The following is a 19,929-nucleotide window of genomic DNA, read 5'->3' on the forward strand; positions in this document are numbered from 1 at the left end:
GTGACTTCGTGATTAATGTCTGCATAAACCTTTGGCCTTAGTCTAATAATAAATAAAGTTAAAAAGGAGTGATGTATTTATTTCAGACAAAATGATCTGAAAAGCAAACATTATGCTACTTACCACATGTGTGGTATTTTTGTGACATGAAACAACAGTAGAAGTGTACGGTGTAAAGACTGTTTAGTGTTTAACATCACAGAATAGGATAAGATTTGTCTTATTATGTCCTTTTAAAAACAAAATCTGACAAGAAGAGATGAAACAGATTCTTACATTTATTTTTACTCTACAAAATAATGTCCTACTGAATCATCATGCAAATGGGGCTTTTGGGGCATATTTTGTCCTGCAAGTACACCCTGCAGGACAATACTGAATACCGGACGTACATGTGCTCCCAGTTCATAAGCAGCTTCACCCTTTTCTTCAGTGGTACATCCTTTTTTCATATTGGCATTAACATTTAAGATATCTCGTAAGCTCACAAGTTCACGGGCCTACATTATGTACAGTACATCCCCCAAAAAAAGGAAACACAGACAATTGATAAAGCCATATTTTGTTTTTGCACTAAAACAGACGCGGGTCTCCGACCGAATTCCTTCCAGTTTTGTTTTCTTGTGAGTAACGTCTGTGAATGTCCAAATGTGACAGCTATAGAGGCCGAAGTGCATCGTCACAGAGACCACCAGAGCCACAGTAGAGAAGGCACTTATAAGTGACAAATGAATTCTCATTGGCTAATGCGTTTTAATTGTGGTTGGCGAGCTCCTCCTTTTTGTCAAGGGAGGGAAAAGACGTGTGTAAATTTAAGAGTACTGCTGGGTGAATTTCTGGTGGAACTCCTTGACTTTGTTCAGCAGGATTTTCAGCTTATCTGTCGGTGGCAAGATGGTCATCCTGGTCAAAGAGAAGGGAAGAGAGGAAGGTGAAAAATTAACTTGAGTGACGCAAAAACAGCAGACGCCTCCGCTTAAAGTTTAATATACGAGTCAGGGGTAATGTTTATATTCAAAATAATAGAAAAACCTGGCAGTATAACACACCACGTACAGTTGTTTTATGGTAAACTGACAAGATTTTGCCCTGAATACCTCAAGGTCTTCATGGAACAATTTATAGTTTAATCTAGAATATAACTGGCAAATTACTGGATGATCAATGCACTGTGAATCATTAGCTGCTGCTTCAGAAGCGGCCTGTACCTGAAATGGTAGGTCCCATCCTTCTGGCCGAAGCCACTTCCAGGCACGAGGCAGATTCCCGTCTCCTCCAACATCTTCATGCAGTAAAACATGTCTGGCTGCTGTCCTTTTTCCTAACGGCAAGAAAAACAAACATTATACGGACTGAAGCTCGATATTCTGGACTATTTTGATTAAGTATTGAGTATAGATCAGGAACAGAAATACTTTTTTGATAAGTACCGCGTCCAGAGAAGCTATGTTTTATCACGTTATTGTCTGCATCTTCATCCGGTTTTTGATCCGACTTAACAAATTTAATAGAAAGTATTTTCAGGTGAAATAAAATGGGTCTGGTCTTCCTCAAAAAGAGATTTTAATCTGAAGGAACTTCCTGGCTAAATAGGCTGAATAAATTCAATTTAGCGTTTCTTTGTGACCAACAGTCCGCTCCTGCTCTTAATATTTGCATAAAAATGAATTACAACAAGTGCAGCGCTAGTAGTCCTGCAAAACCTTCTCAGAGCTCTTTAATTTATTTTTTCTACTTTTAATAATTTCCTTTTTTTGTTCATGTTCTCCGGAGTTATTGTAGCACAGGTGTCCTTCAGCCGATTAGATAGAGACATTTTCTACAGCAGCATAGCGATAACTGTAGAGCCGAGGCAAATAGAACAGATGAGAATTGATTTGAGGTTAAATCAATTGGAAGTAAATCTAAATTCCTTGCAATCAAAGGCTTTCGTGAAACATTTTGAATTGATTTTTAAAGCATCCCCGCCTCAGAAGCCACTGAGTGTTCATACTGCGACCGCCTCGACAGACTGCACAGCAGCTCTGTTTAAACAGTCAATGGCAATGTTGACATAAAGGAGCTCTATCTTTTGGCTGACTGTGGGACCAAGATGGCGAGCAGAGTCACTGGGATTGATCAGGTGTCGGTAGGTCAGCGTTCCTCTGACCTTCTCCTCCCGTACGGCTGATCAGATCCTCAGCGGCTCTGCTCGTTCGCCCTCTGAAATTCCTACGGAGCAGTGAACCGGGGGGGGACACAATTGAAACGACACGCTATTGGAAATCATTTGTTCTCTTTAGCAAACAGGGTGGTGGATTCACAGTGTACTGAACTCCTAAGTGGATAGTTGTTTAGTCCAGCACAGCGCTACAGTTCACATGTTGTATTCTATTTAATATCGAAGACGAGTGCATTTAGAGTCGCTGAGGCGATGGATAGAAATAATAACTAAAATGATATAATAAAGGCAGACCAGACCCTGAGTGGTAGATCAGCGTGTGTGCTGAGAAGATGTTTTCTTTGCTGCTTTTTTTCAATGCTATAACCTTGAAACAATATCACAAAGGAACTTGAATCACTGAAACATTTATAAAAGAAGATTCAGGACTGACCGTGGCCTCTTTGACGGCTTTTTCAGGGATGGTTATGCGAGGAAAGGAGTACATAGCACCCTGCACAGGATTGCAGCTGATGCCTTGCACGGTATTGAGAACCTGCTCTGTAAGTTTGGCCTTCTCTGCTAAGGCACTTAATGTGGCTGTGCGTTCCTGGATGTGGGAGAAAGAACAGAAGATACATGAGAAAGGACACAACACTGAGAGGCCACTAGAATCAGGACTCACCCGCAACATTTGTGGCACTCGGACTGATTGTACCATCTGATTGTAAAATCTAAAACCGTCTTTTGCAAAGGGTTATGTTTCATTACCCTTAATTTGTCCACTGCCTTTTTATTTTATTGTTCGCTCTGTGCGTCTGACCTTTTCCAACAACGTTTTCTGCTTGAATTTCTCCTGATTTGTATGAGCTCCACAAGACAAATGGCCACGCCTGATATCGTACGGCACAGTGAGATTAAAGAGATCATATGACAAACAAAGAATCTTTTCACATACAAGACAATAATTCCAGACGCACAAGAAGTCACAACATTAAGGGGATTTTCTGAAGTAATCCACATGCTTCTATACGTCCTCTCTTTGGAAGCATTACTTCGACACACTGACCGCGAAACTAGCAATAGGATTCAACCCATTCGATCCCAACACAAGTTATACAAAAGAATTTAAAACCAACAACAAACTAATTTCTCATAAAACAGAGATGTAATTAGATATAACGTAGAATTATTCATATTGGCTGAATTATAAGCAATGCATATAGATAGCATCTGGCACTGCAAATGTATAATAGTGTTGCATTATGTCTGTGCATTACTGATCATTTCTCACGATCGGCTGTGTACCTTGATAAACTTCTCGTATGAGGGTTCCCCGTTCTGTGGGGGGTTGACCACCAGGTCCATCAAAGCCTGTCCAGGAACAGGAGGGCACAGACGGACCGACAACAGCTTGGTCAGCTGGGCCTTCACCTCGTCGTCCATGTTGATGATCTCCATGTAGCCTCCGCGGAAGCCACACCTAACAGAGAGATTATGATGTTGCAGAAAGAATTGAGGCATAAGAAAGCGCAAATAAGGCAAACACAAGGTACTATGTCATCACCTAGCTTATTCTAGGTGGTTATGTTAATGTTATGTTATGTTATGTTAGGGGCCTATCCCCAGGATGTAAATGAGCGGACTTACTCTCCCATGTAACATTTGGAGGTGGAGTGGAAAGATGCCAGTTCCACTGTCTCTGAGTACTCCGGCCCCATCTCAAACAGAACCTTCTTAAAAGAGTGGAACTTGCACCCGTCTGCATACACATTATCCTGGTACACCTGAGCGACGGGGACAAATATTAGAGGGTGAAGAAAACCAGAAGGCAGGTGGATGTTTAATGAGATCATACGGACAGTACCTCATCGGCCATGAGGAAGAGACGTTCCTTTGCTGCAAATCGGATCACATCCTCGATGCACTCTCTGCTCTGAACCTGACCTGTGGAAAGGAGGCAGGCTCGTTACGGAGTGGGGACGAGGCAGACAGTTGTGTGGTTTTGCTGCCATCTAGTGGCGCTCATTTGAGAAATGCAATGAAATTTGTTGCTATGGAACTACTTGGGAGGAGATATCATGTAGAAAAGGCGTCTTGGTGGGTGTTGTGGTTTACAGAGTAGATTCACAACATCCCCTGTGTGGCTCAAGCTTTGGGACAACTCTTGCATATTTTATTTTTTATCTTATTCTCCCCTTGTTTCTTGCCTCTATGGCTGTTGACTAGCTCATAAAGGCAAAACAGCCCCCCAAAAACATTTACATTTTAAAGTCACGAGGCCTGAGATAAATACAGACCACCAAAGAGGCCAAATCATCCGTGACAAAACCAGAGATGCGTCTGTCAAAACAAGTGCCAAACGGTTCATTTAGTAGATTTTTCCAGCGCTCGCTACCGCATCTCGTTTGCTCGGCTGTCAGGGAAAAAGCTCAGCTGTCATTTTATTGTGACGACTGACAACCGCTCTTCCTACGCTGACAACTGAGCTAACTTTAAGGCGGCAAACTCCGAGGAAGATCGCACGATACAATTGAAAGCTGTAGTAAAAGCTTTTAACGAGAACTGTAGTTAAATAATAATGGCTAAATAATTAGTACATCATGTCACACGCACGTGGAAATAACAGAGGAACCTTAAATTAACCACAAAGAATGAATGAGCACTGACATCAATATTGGAAATTGATTCCAAGACTCATTTGACACGTTCACCTTCTGCATTAGGCGATGTTGTCTATTCCCTTTGATTGATACTACTTGATGATATAAAGATCTGACAAGATGATTTAATATGAGAAGATATTGATGACTGCAACCAATCATAAGAACGGCCGTAACAGATGTTTACCGGTGGGGTTTCCGGGGTTGATGATGCACAGGGCTCGAGGGTTGCAGTAGCGTCTGGCCTCATCCAGAGCGCGCTGCAGCTCAGTGATGTCAAGGCTCCAGCACTTCTCCTCATTAAGGTAATAGTTGATCTGCACGGCGCCCAGTTCGGCCAGTGCGGCAGAATACAGGGGGTACTGAGGTATGGAGATCATGACACCCGTACGCGCGGCACCTTCGCCACACACCAGCAGCTTCAGCATGGTCTGAGAGAGGAGCACGGGGAGATACAGCGGGTAAAATAAGTATTTAACACGTCAACATTTTTCTCTGACATGAAATTTTCACCAGATGTCGATAAGTTACGTGTTAAAAAAATGGAATGACACAGGGAAAAGGTATTGAACACGTGTAGAAATGGAGGTGCAAAAAGGCACGGAAAGCCAAGACACCAGCTGAAATCTATTAGTAATTACAAAGCAATCCTGCCCCTTGACTTGCAAATTGCAAATTAATATCAGCTGGTTCAGTTCCAGCTGATGGCCTATAAAAGAAGTGTCTCACTGCCAAGGTGTCACACAAAAAATATCTCAAAGAGCTCTCTCAAGACCTTGGCAACCTTACTGTTGCAAAACACATTGACGTGCATTGGTTACAGAAGGATTTCTAAACTTCTGAATGTTCCAGTGAGCACTATTGGGGCCATAAACCGGAAGTGGAAACAACATAATTTCGCCTCGCAAGATTTCTGACAGAGGAGTTAAAAGAATTATCAGAAGAGTTGTCCAAGAGCCAAGGGCCACTTGTGGAGAGCTTCAGAGAGACTTGGAATTAGCAGGTACACTTGTTTCAAAGAAAACAATAAGTAATGCACTCAACAGCCATGGTCTGTATGCACGCTCACCACGCAAGACTCTATTGCAGAAGAAAAAAAAACACGCTCAAACTTGTTTAAAGTTGGCTGCACAACATTTAGACAAGCCTGTGAAATACTGGGAGAATGTAGTCTGATGAGATGAGACCAAAATTTAACTCTCTGGATGCCATAATACACACTGTGTTTGGAGGCCATCACCCCAAAAACACCACACCAACAGTGAAGTATGGAGGTGGGAACATTATGGTGTGGGGTTGTTTTTCAGCATATGGCACTGGTGTACTTCATATAATGGAAGGAAGGATGAATGGAAAAATGTACCGACACATTCTTGATAAAATATCTGCTGCCATCTACCAGGATGATGAAGACAAAACGAGGGTGGACATTTCACAGCAAGACGATGATCCCAAACAGACAGCCAAGGAAACTCTCACGTGGTTTCAGAGAAAGAAAATAAAGCTGCAAGAATGGCCCAGCCAATCACCTGACTTGAACCCAACAGAAAATCTATGGAAAGAACTAAAGATCGGAGTTCATAGAAGATTTGAAGGCTTTTTCCCTGTGTCATTCCATTTTGTAACACGTAACTTAATTTATGGACATCTCAGGTTTGATTTCTTTGCATGTGTGGGTTGCATGGGTTGTTACCGACATGTGGTGAAAATGTCATGTCAGCAGCACCTTTAGAAACACATTTACTGAGAAAAATGGTGATGTGGTAAACACTTTATCTGCTATATGTGTCAATTGAACCACGTTACCTACTTTACATACAGATTATCATGTTATGGAATTATACAGCAGCTTTGTCTGCACTGCACTTAACATGCATCCAGATTTGTAATGTTAAAAGCAATGAAGGGTGTAGCTGTAATACAGTAACTTCATGCAGGTTTTTTGCATAATGTCATGAAGCCTTCAGTATACAGTCCTATTTTTAATTGAGGAATTGCACATTAGGTTAGGAAGCCCAAGGGGATCTTGCAGGAAATGGTTAACAAAATGACGACTAACCCTAATCCTAACCCCAACCCAGACTTAATCACTCTTAACTCATAAACCAATAACATACACCAAAAGGGGCGTCACAAGAAAGTATTACTTGGCGCACAAACCAAAATGTTTGAGCATCTAATTTAAGCTCTTTTGTTAATCTTGTCGACCTTCGATACATCCTGTTATTTGTTCTTGTATTTATTTCCCTGCTAGTTGCTGCTTGTCGGATGCGTCATTTAAAGAGATCTGACGATGGCTTCAGTTCAAAGGTTTCTCAGTGTTTCACAAAACTTTTACCACAAACATATAAAATGGCAGTCATGCTGTACCACAATGCCGTCGCTGGCCCCTGTGGTGAGGTAAATGTCATCCGGGTGGCAGTGCACGCCGCCATCTCGCCGCTCAATGTAACGGGCCACATCCTGACGCACCGATTCTATGCCTTGACTGGCGCTGTAGGCACCTGAGGGAGATTCACGTGGATATAGTCATTCGAGCTGCTATGGCGACGTGAAGTTGTTAACACTACAAAGCAACACCAGTAAACCTGTACATCACTCAGTGGGCGTATAAAGAGACAAAATGTGATAATTAGCAACCAGGGTTATATGAAAATCATCACGCTGGCACAAAGAAACCTTCGCACTCATACACACCCATACTGTTCCCTCCACAGGACTGCAGAATGCGGCAGGCTCTACTTTTAGCATCCTCTGGGAATGAGTTGTCACTCAGAAGTTCAGGGTAGGAGCATAGAGCCAAGACCTTGAAACAAAGAGATGTGTTAGATTAAAGGGTGTAAAATCCAGCATGGATAAGGGACAAGGACATAAAAAAAAATGGCTGACATCAAAGTAATAATATGGAAATCACTCTCATGGAAATTAAGAAAGTGGAAACAGTAAACTATATTTAGATGAGAAGTTGGGGGAAGGGTTTAGGAGCAGACCTGTCTGAAGAAAGTGATTGGCTGCTGGCCCATGGCATGAGCGTCACCAATGTTGGCCTTGATGACCTCGACAAAGGGCTTCTTCATTCCCTGCGAAACATAAACACAACCCACGGAAACATTAGGAAGCATGTCAAAAAAATGCCGACAATGAGGCACTTGTTTTTACTTGGTAGGAATATCGCCATCTGTTCTATAACGTTTAGTGTCTGACAATTAACAAAGCTGGTTATGAACCCCCGCTGCACTTAAATAACCTTGACCTGAACATATTTAAACGCAACATGATGTGTACCTCTGCCAAGAATCTCCAAAACCCACCAACCGCAGAGCACACGTGAGATCAGCAACCGCTTGCAGGGCTTGATTACAGTGTTTGTTGGTCAGACTGTTCCAGTGACTTTACTGCTGCTGGAGCAGATAAACAAATGGAGACAAAGCAACAAGTGTCTGCTCTAGGTTTTAATGCTCTTTGCGTATCTGGTCCCAAATGTTATCCTGTTCTGGACTTAGCTACTCCACATAGCAGAGTGGTTATGTGATTTTGCAGATAATGAGTATGTAGACTTTACAGCTGTGTTAGCCAATCAATGAGCGCACCAAGAGAAGATAAATAGTAAACAGATGTGAATGTAACCAAAGTAGATTTCAAATGCTCCCAAAACCAGCATTGGGAATGTCTTATGAGGGATGCACCCGTCAAACCTCGTGGCGACACAAAATGTGTTTAGGAGACACACTGCTTTCAAAAACACCTACTTTCTGGGTTTCTCATTAAATGAAACGAGTCTAATATTAATTCTAAGAATCTTAGAAGATCACGGTATTTCGCTATCATTCAAAAAGGCCAGGTAAGACAGTACAGCCTTTCCTGAAACATAAATATCACCCAGGGTACAAAGAGGCCTTTTTGTTCTGTCATCATCTGAAGTACTCTCAAAACTCTACTTAGGCACAGGGATTAGTTAAGTAGGTGGTACCCAATGAACTGGCCAGCGAGCAAGGCACAAACCACGTGGCAGAAATAATTGAGCGTATTACCAACAGCCTTGATGCCGATAATATGTGCAAATATTGGGAGAAAGTTTCAACCAGAACAAACCACCTTATCAGGCTGATACTGTTAACCCTCTGACGCACGATCACAGACATACATTGCAGAAGCTCGTAAACTGAAACAGAACAGGATGTAGGACATGAAATTGACACAGGCCAAATGTCAGAAATAATTAGTACGTCATATTACCAAAATAAAAATATTCATTTGCTGTCCTCCAGGCCAGTAATATACTATGTCTGAAAGATAATCTCTCAACCAGCTGAGGCCACTGACAGAGGATAAACAGCATACATGTGCACCACAAACTGCAAACACCAGATGTGAGGAACAGCGTGACACTTCAGACTCCCAGCAGAAATCAAAACAGCCTGTTTGTTTGATTTGTCCAATCCAGCTAGGATTTTAGGAAATTTGAGTCTCCAGCTCCCTCATTGGTCAGACATAAGAGGCGTCTCTCTGGCTGAGCCAATAGCACTGATCAGCGTAGATAACACCCCCTTGGTCAAAGGAACCGCCCATTCATGATGAAGATCTCTTACGAACAAGCTGACCTCTGCTCCTGTGAACCGACTTGAACGAACGGTGCTTTTTGTCCTCCACCGCTGATAAAACAGCCCAACAAACAATGCCGGAGTTCAAGCAGAGGCGGCAGCGTTTTGTTTTAATGGCAGGGCTTTAATCAGTGACGCACAATAGGACGCAGTTAAATAAACTACGATAGGAAAATTCACTTCGACTAAGCTTCTTTGGCTTCTTCAGCTAAGTGCTTCTTCAGTAGGTTGATGCCAAATACACACAAGGTTCACAAGAGTGTGTATGAAATGCATAACCATCGCGACTGTGGAAGGGATCTGATCCAGAAAAAATAGCCGGGCCTTTGTCCAAATGTCCTCATTCACCGTGAGGTAGCCGCTCATTAGGACAAAACAAAAACCACCATGTAATAAGAACACAGTTAACTTATCTGGTACAGTAAGTTGGCTCAGAGTCTGTTTTGTTTCTACCCTCCTTAGACAACACATACTTTGTATTAGGTAAAAAAAAAAAAAAAAAACATGAACAAAGTCGTTTTTGTACTGTACATATTAGTTCCAAAAAAGGAAATGTGAAGGAAATAGGAGAAGAGGATTACAGTGTGCTTTCCTGTGAGCGTGCTCAAGTCCGAGACAAAAGAGAGAATACCATTGCGACCTCTTTCCCAAAGTAACCCAACACCATCCAAGCCACAGTGTGACAAAGAAGGCCCTCATATAATTAAGAGGAATGTGTGTTACCAAATCTTTGAAGAACAATTAAAAATGATCAGAGCTTAGTGCAGAGTTTTGTTGAACAAGTTGCGAGGGCCGTGGACAGTTAAGCGGGGTACAATTCTGCCTTCTGGCCCGATGGTGTGCTTTCCAAAAGGACTGGAGAGAATAAAAACTTCTGTTCGTCCCCTGCCCAGACATAATGTTGTTAGTTTATTAGCTGTTGTAAAAAGTACAAGAATTCCTTTGTTTCCCCCTTGCTTCACTTTGTCGTCTGCTTTTTAACAAGCTGAATCAGGCAGCAATTTCTTCTGCTTTTAGAGCATCTGAATATCAATTTGAAAACACCTGATCTTGTACAGCGGAGAAGGAAATAAATCAACAGGAGGAAATCTGAGCAAATCCTTTCCAGAGAGTGGAGTTCAGCTGTGGCTGAGCAGCTGTCAAGAGTAAACAGAACATAAAATCTTGGCCAGTGAACCAGTCTGGTTAAAAGGTTGCCGCCGACATTACGATCCCTGCTGGACAATGCTGCCATGCTTTTCACCTGCGCAAGAAACTGTTGGCATACTCGTCCTTTACCGAGCAAAGCACTCAAGAGAGGGCAGTTTTTCACGCCAGGCTGCACTCGGTACACTAACAGCTGGTTGCCACATCATCATAAACACACGGAGAGGAAGGGATTGAGCACTGCTTTCAGGAAGAAAAAAAAAAGACAAGTGGTCACCAGTGAGTTGGAAACAATCTATAAGGCTGTGGATTAAAAAGTAATTCTATTACTTGTTTAAATTATGTTTTTAAATGCTTTATACATGGTGTTATAAGACAATCTTATCTATTTACTCTTAAGAGGAGCACAAAGACAACAGGCTTTACTTCACATATAGGTGATCAGACTGATATATCTCTGGTTTAGACTATGAACTGTGGCAAGAGACATGCAGGAGTCAAAAACAACACTCGCTTAAAAGCGAGTTAGAAATTAACAAGGGGAAAGAGAGAGGAAAACAAGTGGTGAAACCAGAAGTGGGTGACATCAACTGGATCAAACTGTCTGACATGATCCACCTCAGGAATCAGTAACTAGCTGATGGACTTTGATAAAGGGGCGTGTGTAAGAACACCGAGTTTTGTTTGTGGGATAATGTTTAGATGTCAAGAGAACACAAGAAGGAATAGAAACCTGCAGATCTGCAATCCTAGCAAAATTAAAGACGCTGACTTAACTCAAGTTTAGACCCCAAAAAAAGTCTGCAGCAGCAAAAAAACAAGTTAAGCTGAGCCCTTTTGATGAGTCTAATCTATTGTGTCATTGTTATGAACATTTAAAGTTCCATTAAAGTCAAATAAGTACAGATGTCACAGTATGTTGGCGTTCTGTAAACAAGTATTTGCATAACACCACAATACATTCATGCCACATGAGGTGATGAGAATTTGATGTTATTTTTCCGTAGATGTTGTTGTACAAACCTCTGAGAGCTCCCTCTCCAGCTCCACGGCTCGCTGCACGATGGGCCCCCGCACGGCGTACTCCACCTTCTTCACCGTGGGGTTCATGGTGTCGATGGTCAACACCTTGGCCCGCGACATCATCCCGTTCTCGGTCATTTTCTCTTTGGGAAGTCCACGGCGCGTCGTGCTCAGACTCGACAGGGCTCTGCCGGGAGAGGAGTGGGACAGGGGGGGAGAGGTCAGTGAGCGGACCCCGGGACCACCGCGGAGCCGCTGCGCTCCATTGCTGCTGCTGCTGCTGCCGGCTACCAATTCGCTTCGCCCCCGGTTTAAAAGGCGAACGTTTCTGGGCGAGAGCAGCTGCATCCGTGAGGCTGACATAACTTGCACCGCTTTGTTTTTCCTTCTTTAAACAAGTCGCGTAACTTTAAAAGCCCCTGTGGTGCACAGCGACCTGCGCCACGCCGGTTGCTTCACTTGATATGAGCGATATCAAGTGGAATCAGAGCGCTTCTAAAATGACTAAGCGTCCAGACCTTTGGACCTCTCGGTGGAGATAGGGCTAAATTTGGCGTCCGCAAAAATGCGATAAAATCCCAAAGTGCTTCTAAACACCCTGCCGGCTGCATCCGCATCCACATCCACTATAAAGATCTGTTCACACTGAATTTTTTGGGGGGTGCACACATGGCAATTCTGCAGCCAGCGAGCGCAACCCTCCCCCTTTTGTGTGGCTTCACAACCACCGTTATATCCCACCCCCTCTCCTCCGTTACCATACGCACCGTGGGGCTGTCAATCAGGGTCACTTCTCTGGTTACTGAGCCAAAACTGTTTCAGACTACAGCTCGGGGAGATTGAACCTCAATCGACATCAGCTTCCAACTTTTATCCAATACACTGCTCCTAACTTTTTTTTTTTTTCTGGGATCTCCAAGCGGGTCTGGGAGGAGACTCTGGAGATTACTTGGTAACCTGAACTGACCTGGTTCCTGTGGATCTAGTTAAAATTTTCTTCCAGGTGGATTAATGCAAATCCAGGAACTGCCTTAACAATTTATATAAAAAATCTGCACCCAGATGGCTTTAATGTCATAAAACACTCCCCCCTGGAGTGACCTGGAATATGTATTTATAGTATTTCCGTTGCTCAGCAGTGTTTCAAGGTCCTTTGTGAAAGGGTCAAACTGAAGGAACAAGGTCAGACCTAATCACACTGGTTCAAATTTCACATTTCTCACGTTTAACTGAGATCTTCTTGTGAGGAAATGCGACGTGTGTCCCGTTCCCTGACTGTCTTCCCACTTACGGATACGTCCAAGTAGGAAATAAGCATTAAAAGCAGAAGTCAGGATAAACTAAGATTAGAAACTACTTACTGGGATGTTACTGACCCTCAGTGTCACTTTCAGTTAAATTCTGTCTTCACACTGAAGTGTGAGAGAGCGATAGGCCTTCTTGAATTTATCGGTACCGCTGCAAACTGTATTTATCATCAGTAATTTATGGTGGTCTTTGTTTTATTAATTTACATAATGACAATGTTGTTTTTTTTTGTGAACATATGTGTTATGGAAGTCACATATGTTTATTAAAGCTGATTACTTTCATGCAGTCTGGCTGTCTGTGTCTAGTGGGTGTCAAGGAGATGTGAGATTGAAGGAAAAATATTAAAAAAAAAAAAACATCTTAACCTGGCGCTAGCTTTGATTGACGAGGCGTTTAAATTCAAACAATACTGAAACAATCCGGCTTATTTTTTGAGGAAGTGGTTTAAGGTCTCGTTTGCAGTTGCATAATGTTTTTGTTTTGCAATGAAACGCTCCGCCAGTGGTGGGCAGGCTTTGTCAGCATCACATCAGCGGAGAGGGAAAAGTGTGAATAAATTACAGTGACACGAAAACCCAGAGCAATTACTCAACTACATTTAGGCTCAAGACCAGAGTACAGGAACACCGACACCAAACAGCAGGCTCTTATTTATCCCAGTGTGACAGCTTCACATTATTGTCTTAATACATTTTTGTTACAGTGAAGTTACTAGTGTTAGTATTCATTAACTTCTTTCATTACTACGGCACAAGCAACTTCAACGTCAGTAAAGTTAGACACACTGTGCGACAATATCCGTGTCTGCATATCAATAAATAAAGTGATAAAGTGAATTCACACGACAGATGATTAACCTGATGGGAAATTATTTCATTTAACATTGTGGATTTGTCAAAATAATAAGATTTCATCACTAAATGAGCGCTCCAGTTAAAATCCTGTTGCTGCACCTATATCAGAGAGAGTCTGTGTAGCCACAGTACGCAGAGCTAACGTGGGTACAGATGGTGAGATAAGGAGATATAGCTGGTGCTGTGGTGTCTGAAGTCCATAGCTTTTGCACTCTTCTGTAACTAGATAGCACTGCTGTGGCTGATGGGAAAATCCACCGGCAAAGTCTTCAGTGTTGCCTCTATGCGCCCTCTCTTCCGGGGAGACACACAACGCCTCCTCCTGCGTGAAGTAGCGCGAAATGCAGAAGATGTAGAATAGTTTCAGTAACTCCCAGCAACGGGCCTTGGAGAGCGGATGACGAGTGGAAGGCCGCACGCTGGAGACTGAGCGACGGGTTTCGCGGTTAATGAGAAGAAGTGCCAGCACATCAGGACGCAGGGATACAGAGCCAGGCAAACAGCGCTCTCCTACAGCGAGGCAGTCTCTCAGGGTCTCCACCAGGGGCGACCAGAAACGACCCACCAGCCCCGTCTCGGCTCGGTGCAGGGAAGGCGTGGGGCCGCAGAGGACGCACGCGTCCGCCCCGGGGAGCAGCTGGAAGCGGAGCAGGCGATGGGCCACGGTGGGGCTACCCTGAGGGAGGAAAACTGGGTAATCACAAGAAGATGATCCAGAGGCGGACAGGGAACGTATCAAAGCGGAAAGCAGGACGACTTCCTGGGGCGCCAGGCGCCACCACTTCTCCGTTGCTGCAGCTATCCGCCCGTGGACGATGAGGCAACCGAACTCGCTGTCAGCAGCCTGAGCAAAGCCATCCACGGCCTCTTGCAGAACAGCCGGGTTCGGGGGCAGCAGTGAATCGGCACAGTGTGTGAGATTTCCCAGAATACCTTCATGTCTCTCTTCCAGCAGCTGATCGATGAGGCTGAAGCAGGAGCGCAGGTCCCTCTTCAGCCTCTCGACATTCCTGACATTGGCCAGCTCATCCTGCCCCAGCACCAGCACCATGCAGCTCCACACATTCTCGAGGAGCCGCTGTAGACGGACCTCCTCCTCCTCTTTGCTGCTGCTGCTGCCTGCACCACTCACAGCGATGAGCATCACACTGTCCTGGAAAACTCTCCACACCACCTTCCCCCCGCCTTCAGTCTCGCAGCAGGACAGCACCACCCCCTGACCGCCACCGAACATGTGAACGCCGTTCAGGGAGCCGATGACGGAGAAGGGCAGCTGCTTGGAGGCGCCCCTTGTGAAAAGGGGAACCCCGCTGCTGGCTGTGAGACACAGGAGCTGTGTTGATCCGTCCTGGAGCATCATCATCATCATCATCGGGTTAGCTGCAGCCGCACAACAAACTCCTTCTAAGATGCAGCAGATTAATGAGCCAGCCTACTAAACGAGTTTAACTGATCTGATTGTATAATGACGATCACCACGTAAAACCAGACAGACCAGATTAACGATATTAAATCCTGGGCGTTGCATCAGCCACGTTGAGCCGCTCACATCGCACAAATCACGTTCCTGTAGCTCGATAAACCGAGAACAATGACACAATATATATCATGCAGCACAACTACAGCCACGTTACCTAAGACAAATATCGCCGGCTCGCCGACCACTAGCTTCTGTTAGCTAACTGCATTTAACATGCTAGGTTAACAAAAGAAGTTACCGTCGTTTCCACAGTAACGCTGTCCCATGATTCATTCTTCACACTGGCGAGAGCGGTTTCATTCGGCTGGTCGAGTTGCAGTTACGAGTAAGGGGCTCTCTTGTTACCGCTTAGGGAGCGGGACGCGGAGACCGACCTGGGTTCAGTCCCAGGACCTCAGGGAAGCGTTGCTCCGCTACATGAATTTTTTACCGTTGGGCAACACAGACATCTCGCGAGAGTCGGACCGATGGCCTGACGAAATATCGCGGGATCGCGTGTAGATGGCGCTCTGAGCTTTCTGGGTGATGCTTTCAATGTGAAACGCAGAGTGGGATTACTGAGAATTTTTCAACCAAGGTTTCCACAGATTACTAAATCAGTGAGTTATGAAAACAAATAACGCGTTGTTATGGCAATTCACAATTCATACACAATAATTTACTCCTACCACCTAATATTTAGGTACTGTTATTGTTGGCAACTAAAGTATTTCAATTATATACGTCTTACTTTTTGCACCACTTCATTACTCTGCCACTTACAGTTGCTCCTTTCTTTGTAGTAATATATTATATTGAACAAGACAGCGATTAATATTATAAAATGTTATTCACTGTGCTGCTGTAATCAACTACACATATAATAGTTCAAATAATCCCAGCTGCACCTTAAGGCATCACAAACGCCTGTTTAAAGTGATTTAGAGCACATTTAGCTGATCAGACATGCCTCAACTTGAGTAAAATTTCAAAGGCAAATACGGTATTTCACCATGATGGTGGTAAACATACTGCAAAGCTAGGTAGTTTACATTGTGTTATATTAATTTTAAGCAAAGAATCTGCGTACTTCTTCCACCACCGAACATGATCCTCAAAAAACAAATGTCTGACATTTATTACACTCTTACAGCAGTAATTACTAAAATCTATCTAAAATGGACGCCTGTGGATTACACAGCTGTAATCCAAAATAGCTTTCCATCCATCTTTTTGTCCTTCCATTGTACTTACTCTCTGATCTCATTATTTGAAATATTCTTTCCCATGAACAAAAAAAATAAATAAATAAAAATTTGATCACATTTTTAAACCAGACACATGTATCACTAAACATTACACAGGAAATGGGTTGTGTTCTACCCAACTTCTTAATTTAGTCTACTTCATGAAATAAAATAGACCGTATTTATCCCACAGTAGGGAAATATGCATGATCAACATATCAGCTGTTTCAATTGATATTTCTAGGCTACTGTTACGGCCCTAGTGCCTCTATGGTTGTTTTGGTGTGTTTGTGCGTCTCTCTCTCCCACTCTCCTCCTCCTCTAGGTGATCTCCCCTCTTCCGACCAGCAGCCATTTCCACTCAGGTAATCAGCTGATCCTGGTTAAAGAGTGGAGGTGAGGTGCGGCCCGGAGAGAGAGAGAGATGGTGGACCACAGTGGTGGAAGCGTGAGGTTGACTTTGCTTGTTGGAACTCTGACTGGTGAAGTACTAACTAATCTTTTCTGTGGAAAAGACAGTAGTAATCTTTCTTGGTCTTTTGCCTGTGTTCCTTTTCTCCCCAGGTGTGGTGGCGCTTTTGGGTCATTTTGTCTTTTTCCCGCCAGGTGTGGTGGCGCCTTTAGTTTGTTTGTGGCTGTCGGTCGTGGTCGGTTGTGTTTAGTTTTGTGACCAGCTGTCTTAGTTATCATTAGTATTTTGTTTTTGAATAAAGAAACATCCTTTTTACACACAGTTATCGGTCTCTGTGTCGCTTTCCTTTTACCCGGAAACAATATTCTTTTGTTTTCCTCCCTTCATCCCCTGGCTACATACTCGGGAGGTAACAGCTACACTGAAATTTTGCATTATTAGATGGTTTCCGTAAGCAGTGACCTTTGTATATTGTATTAATCAATAAACAAACTAAAAAGAAAACGGCACGCAATAACACCTTTGAGTAGTAAAGAATGTTTTTATTCATTAAATACAAAAAAGTTCAGAACAGCGATGACTAAAATAGAACAATAGAAAAGGCACAATAATTTACTCAAAAATCACACTGTGCCATGAAAAATAAAACGGTCTTCGTTCTTCTACTGTGGCTGAAAATAGATGGTATTCTTCCTGACATGACTCCAATGTGTTCTACACTTGAGAGATCCCGTGGCAGTATAATGGCTTGGCATGAGGAGCAGTGTTGAGGTCAACTTTTCCCTGTAGCATCAAAATGAAGGCCTGTAGAACAAAAAAAAAAGAAAAAAAAGAAGAAGAAGACAGTCATGAGACCATGGGATTTAATTATTTTCTCAGGATCATGAGGATGACTTAAATTTATGAAATATAGATTATATAATTTACAAGTAGAGACCATTATTTCTAAACAACAGAAGTAGAATAGTAGAAAATCTTAAAACCAGCAGCTAAATTAGGCAAGAACTCTATAGACCGGACACGGACACTAAACAGATAGATGGCAAAGGTGTGAAATGTTTAGTTTTTTTTCCTCTCCACTGTCAACAGTGTAATATTCAAGTTGACCACATTCATTTTACTGTGAAGAAAAAAATGGCAGATATCAATATCATGTGTGACCTTTCAATTTAAAAGGTTTATATTATAGTGAACGGGTTTAATTTTACCGTCTTAAAACAAAATGTACAGAAAGAAATCTGCCTCAAAATGCATTAAAATGCTTTTTAGTCAGATATGTGTATCTATGACAGATGTATGTTTATCTTGCTGTTCTCTTCTCTCTTTCTTCTGTCTGTACCCGGCTGGCCTTAGGCAGATGGGTTCCTCCATATGAGCTGGGTTCTGCTCAAGGTTTCTTCCTGTTAAAAGTTTTTCCTTGCCACCGTCACCTTCAGGCTTGCTCTGGGGGTTTCAGGCCGGGTTTTTGTAAAGCGTCTTGAGACGATTTGTGTTGTTATTGACGCTATATAAATAAAATTGAATTGAATTGAATTAAAAAGAAATTCTGACCCAGTCTGGAAGCCAGACCAACTTCTTCGGCCACAAATAGATTGTGGTGATGGACAGAGAGGTAGCAGCAATGTAGACATCTGAGCACCATGGAGTTAAATTTGTTTACAACTGAACGGCCGTTGGACTATCTAATTGCGAGGGTTTGTTTTCTCTTTATCAGTAGAAACACACCCCACCCATAATGAAATCTAAATGACTCACATTTTTGTGTGGCTAAATTCAGCCATTCTTCAGACTTTTGCATTAAGCTTTTCAGAAATTAAAACATATCCCTGTTATTCTACGATGCACGAGTGAGTGAGTGAGTGAGTGAGTGTGTATATGAATACATCAAAAGAGTGTCAGACTCACCAATGAATACAGTGGTTTCACAAGAAGGAGCAGACTTTCTGCGGCCTGAAGGGGTTGGTGCTGGAGGACACCCCAGTGAGCAGAGGGTCCTGCATGGCGTTCTGGATGCAGAACTGTTGTAGGTCTGTGGCGGCCTGCGAAACCTGGCGACAAGAGGAATCAAGATGTAGGTGGGCAATCTCTTAAACAGGGTAACAATGGGCCAATGAAAACTTATTGAGTGGTGACTTCTGTAGCTCTTAGAGGGAGGTGGAAAATATATACCATCATGATATTTAGGCTCAATAGCACTCCACTTCATTATGGTGTACTGCAGTATTTAAGATCATTTAATACTAGAAATCCTGTTGCCTCAATTTGATTGCAACCCAAGGGGAAATGCAGGGAAAATACACCATTTACATGTTAGATGATTTGCATCTACACGAGGGGTCATATGATTTGCCTGAAATGTAGTGATACAAGTACTGCTATGTGAATGTACACAAACCATCCTACATTCACATGGGATTTACTTATTCATACACAACCCTGTTTCTAATCTAATTACTCATGTATTTAATCTAATCAGTGAGTGCTACTTTGCTTTACCAAATTAACATGTTAGCATTGGTGCTGGCTAATTTACGAGCAGGTTCGTGGTGTTACTTTACGATGATGTTAGCTTACAGCATGATCTAGTAACCTGGTTTTTTGATAGATGCTAGCTACACCTACCTCGTGATGTCGAACTAATTTCCTTACCCAAATATAAGGCGACTAGAATACACTGTGTACAATTTCAAAAGCTTCCTCTTCTGTACAAAACAACGCCCAGCTACGCCTGTTGACTGTCGGCCAACTCAACGTCACGCCGCTAGCGCTGTTAGCATCGGCTAGCTCCGTTAGCCGATCAAGATAACGGTCGAGATTTCTCCCCGCGTTTTGTGCCAGAAAAAACAGCAAAACCAGCCACTTACTTTCACTCTGTTTATGCTCGCCTCGAAACGGAGCTGATGTACCACCTTCTTCATGGCGACGAGATTGGAGGAACTCGACATTTTTCTTTGTACGTGTGTGTGTTTTGAGCGAAATGAAAGGCTTGGGCGGTGGGTGCGACTCTCTCTCGGCTAGATGCGAAGACAAAAGCAAAAGATGACAACATCCGGGTTCCGGTTGTTCACGCTTG

At 43.1% G+C, this 19,929-nt stretch overlaps 3 protein-coding genes across 4 annotated transcripts; all 3 read right to left on the reverse strand.

Moving 5' to 3' along the window:
- Window positions 1–260: 260 nt before the first annotated feature.
- gpt (glutamic--pyruvic transaminase) lies at window positions 261–15,795 on the reverse strand. Of its 2 annotated transcripts, XM_084546728.1 has the most exons (12): window positions 15,457–15,795; window positions 11,574–11,760; window positions 7,794–7,883; window positions 7,501–7,609; window positions 7,174–7,307; window positions 4,991–5,234; window positions 4,008–4,087; window positions 3,791–3,927; window positions 3,449–3,623; window positions 2,595–2,750; window positions 1,209–1,321; window positions 261–903 (listed from the first exon to the last, which is right to left on the reverse strand). In XM_084546728.1, the coding sequence occupies exons 1-12, from the start codon at window positions 15,489–15,491 to the stop codon at window positions 813–815; spliced, it is 1,551 nt and encodes a 516-aa protein (XP_084402854.1). In that variant the 5' UTR covers window positions 15,492–15,795; the 3' UTR covers window positions 261–812. The 2 variants fall into 2 exon arrangements, with proteins under 2 accessions (XP_084402854.1, XP_084402853.1); XM_084546727.1 differs by lacking the exon at window positions 15,457–15,795 and having other exon boundaries at window positions 11,574–12,867.
- Window positions 12,929–15,445, reverse strand: fuz (fuzzy planar cell polarity protein). Its single transcript, XM_084546729.1, has one exon. It carries the CDS (start codon window positions 15,108–15,110, stop codon window positions 13,818–13,820), a length of 1,293 nt encoding a protein of 430 aa, XP_084402855.1. The 5' UTR covers window positions 15,111–15,445; the 3' UTR covers window positions 12,929–13,817.
- A 1,588-nt stretch (window positions 15,796–17,383) lies between the features above and the next one.
- LOC311489137 (guanine nucleotide-binding protein G(I)/G(S)/G(O) subunit gamma-5-like) lies at window positions 17,384–19,875 on the reverse strand. Its single transcript, XM_084546085.1, has 3 exons — window positions 19,721–19,875; window positions 18,762–18,904; window positions 17,384–17,660 (listed from the first exon to the last, which is right to left on the reverse strand). The coding sequence occupies exons 1-2, from the start codon at window positions 19,799–19,801 to the stop codon at window positions 18,779–18,781; spliced, it is 207 nt and encodes a 68-aa protein (XP_084402211.1). The 5' UTR covers window positions 19,802–19,875; the 3' UTR covers window positions 17,384–17,660; window positions 18,762–18,778.
- Window positions 19,876–19,929: the final 54 nt, after the last annotated feature.

This window comes from Chelon labrosus (assembly GCF_963514085.1).
Source record: "Chelon labrosus genome assembly, chromosome: 6".
Lineage (NCBI taxonomy): Eukaryota > Metazoa > Chordata > Actinopteri > Mugiliformes > Mugilidae > Chelon > Chelon labrosus.

Bases quoted from the DNA above. Each gene is read 5' to 3' on its own strand.
- gpt (XM_084546727.1), bottom strand. From the start codon at position 11,936: ATGTCAGCCTCACGGATGCAGCTGCTCTCGCCCAGAAACGTTCGCCTT. The intron at 4,088-4,990 runs GTAAACATCTGT...TCCTTTCCACAG, and splicing joins CAACCCCGGAAACCCCACCG to GTCAGGTTCAGAGCAGAGAG. The intron at 3,928-4,007 runs GTACTGTCCGTA...CCCGTCGCTCAG, and splicing joins TCTTCCTCATGGCCGATGAG to GTGTACCAGGATAATGTGTA.
- fuz (XM_084546729.1), bottom strand. From the start codon at position 15,110: ATGATGATGATGATGATGCTCCAGGACGGATCAACACAGCTCCTGTGT.
- LOC311489137 (XM_084546085.1), bottom strand. From the start codon at position 19,801: ATGTCGAGTTCCTCCAATCTCGTCGCCATGAAGAAGGTGGTACATCAG. The intron at 18,905-19,720 runs GTAAGTGGCTGG...TCTTGTCGCCAG, and splicing joins CGAGCATAAACAGAGTGAAA to GTTTCGCAGGCCGCCACAGA.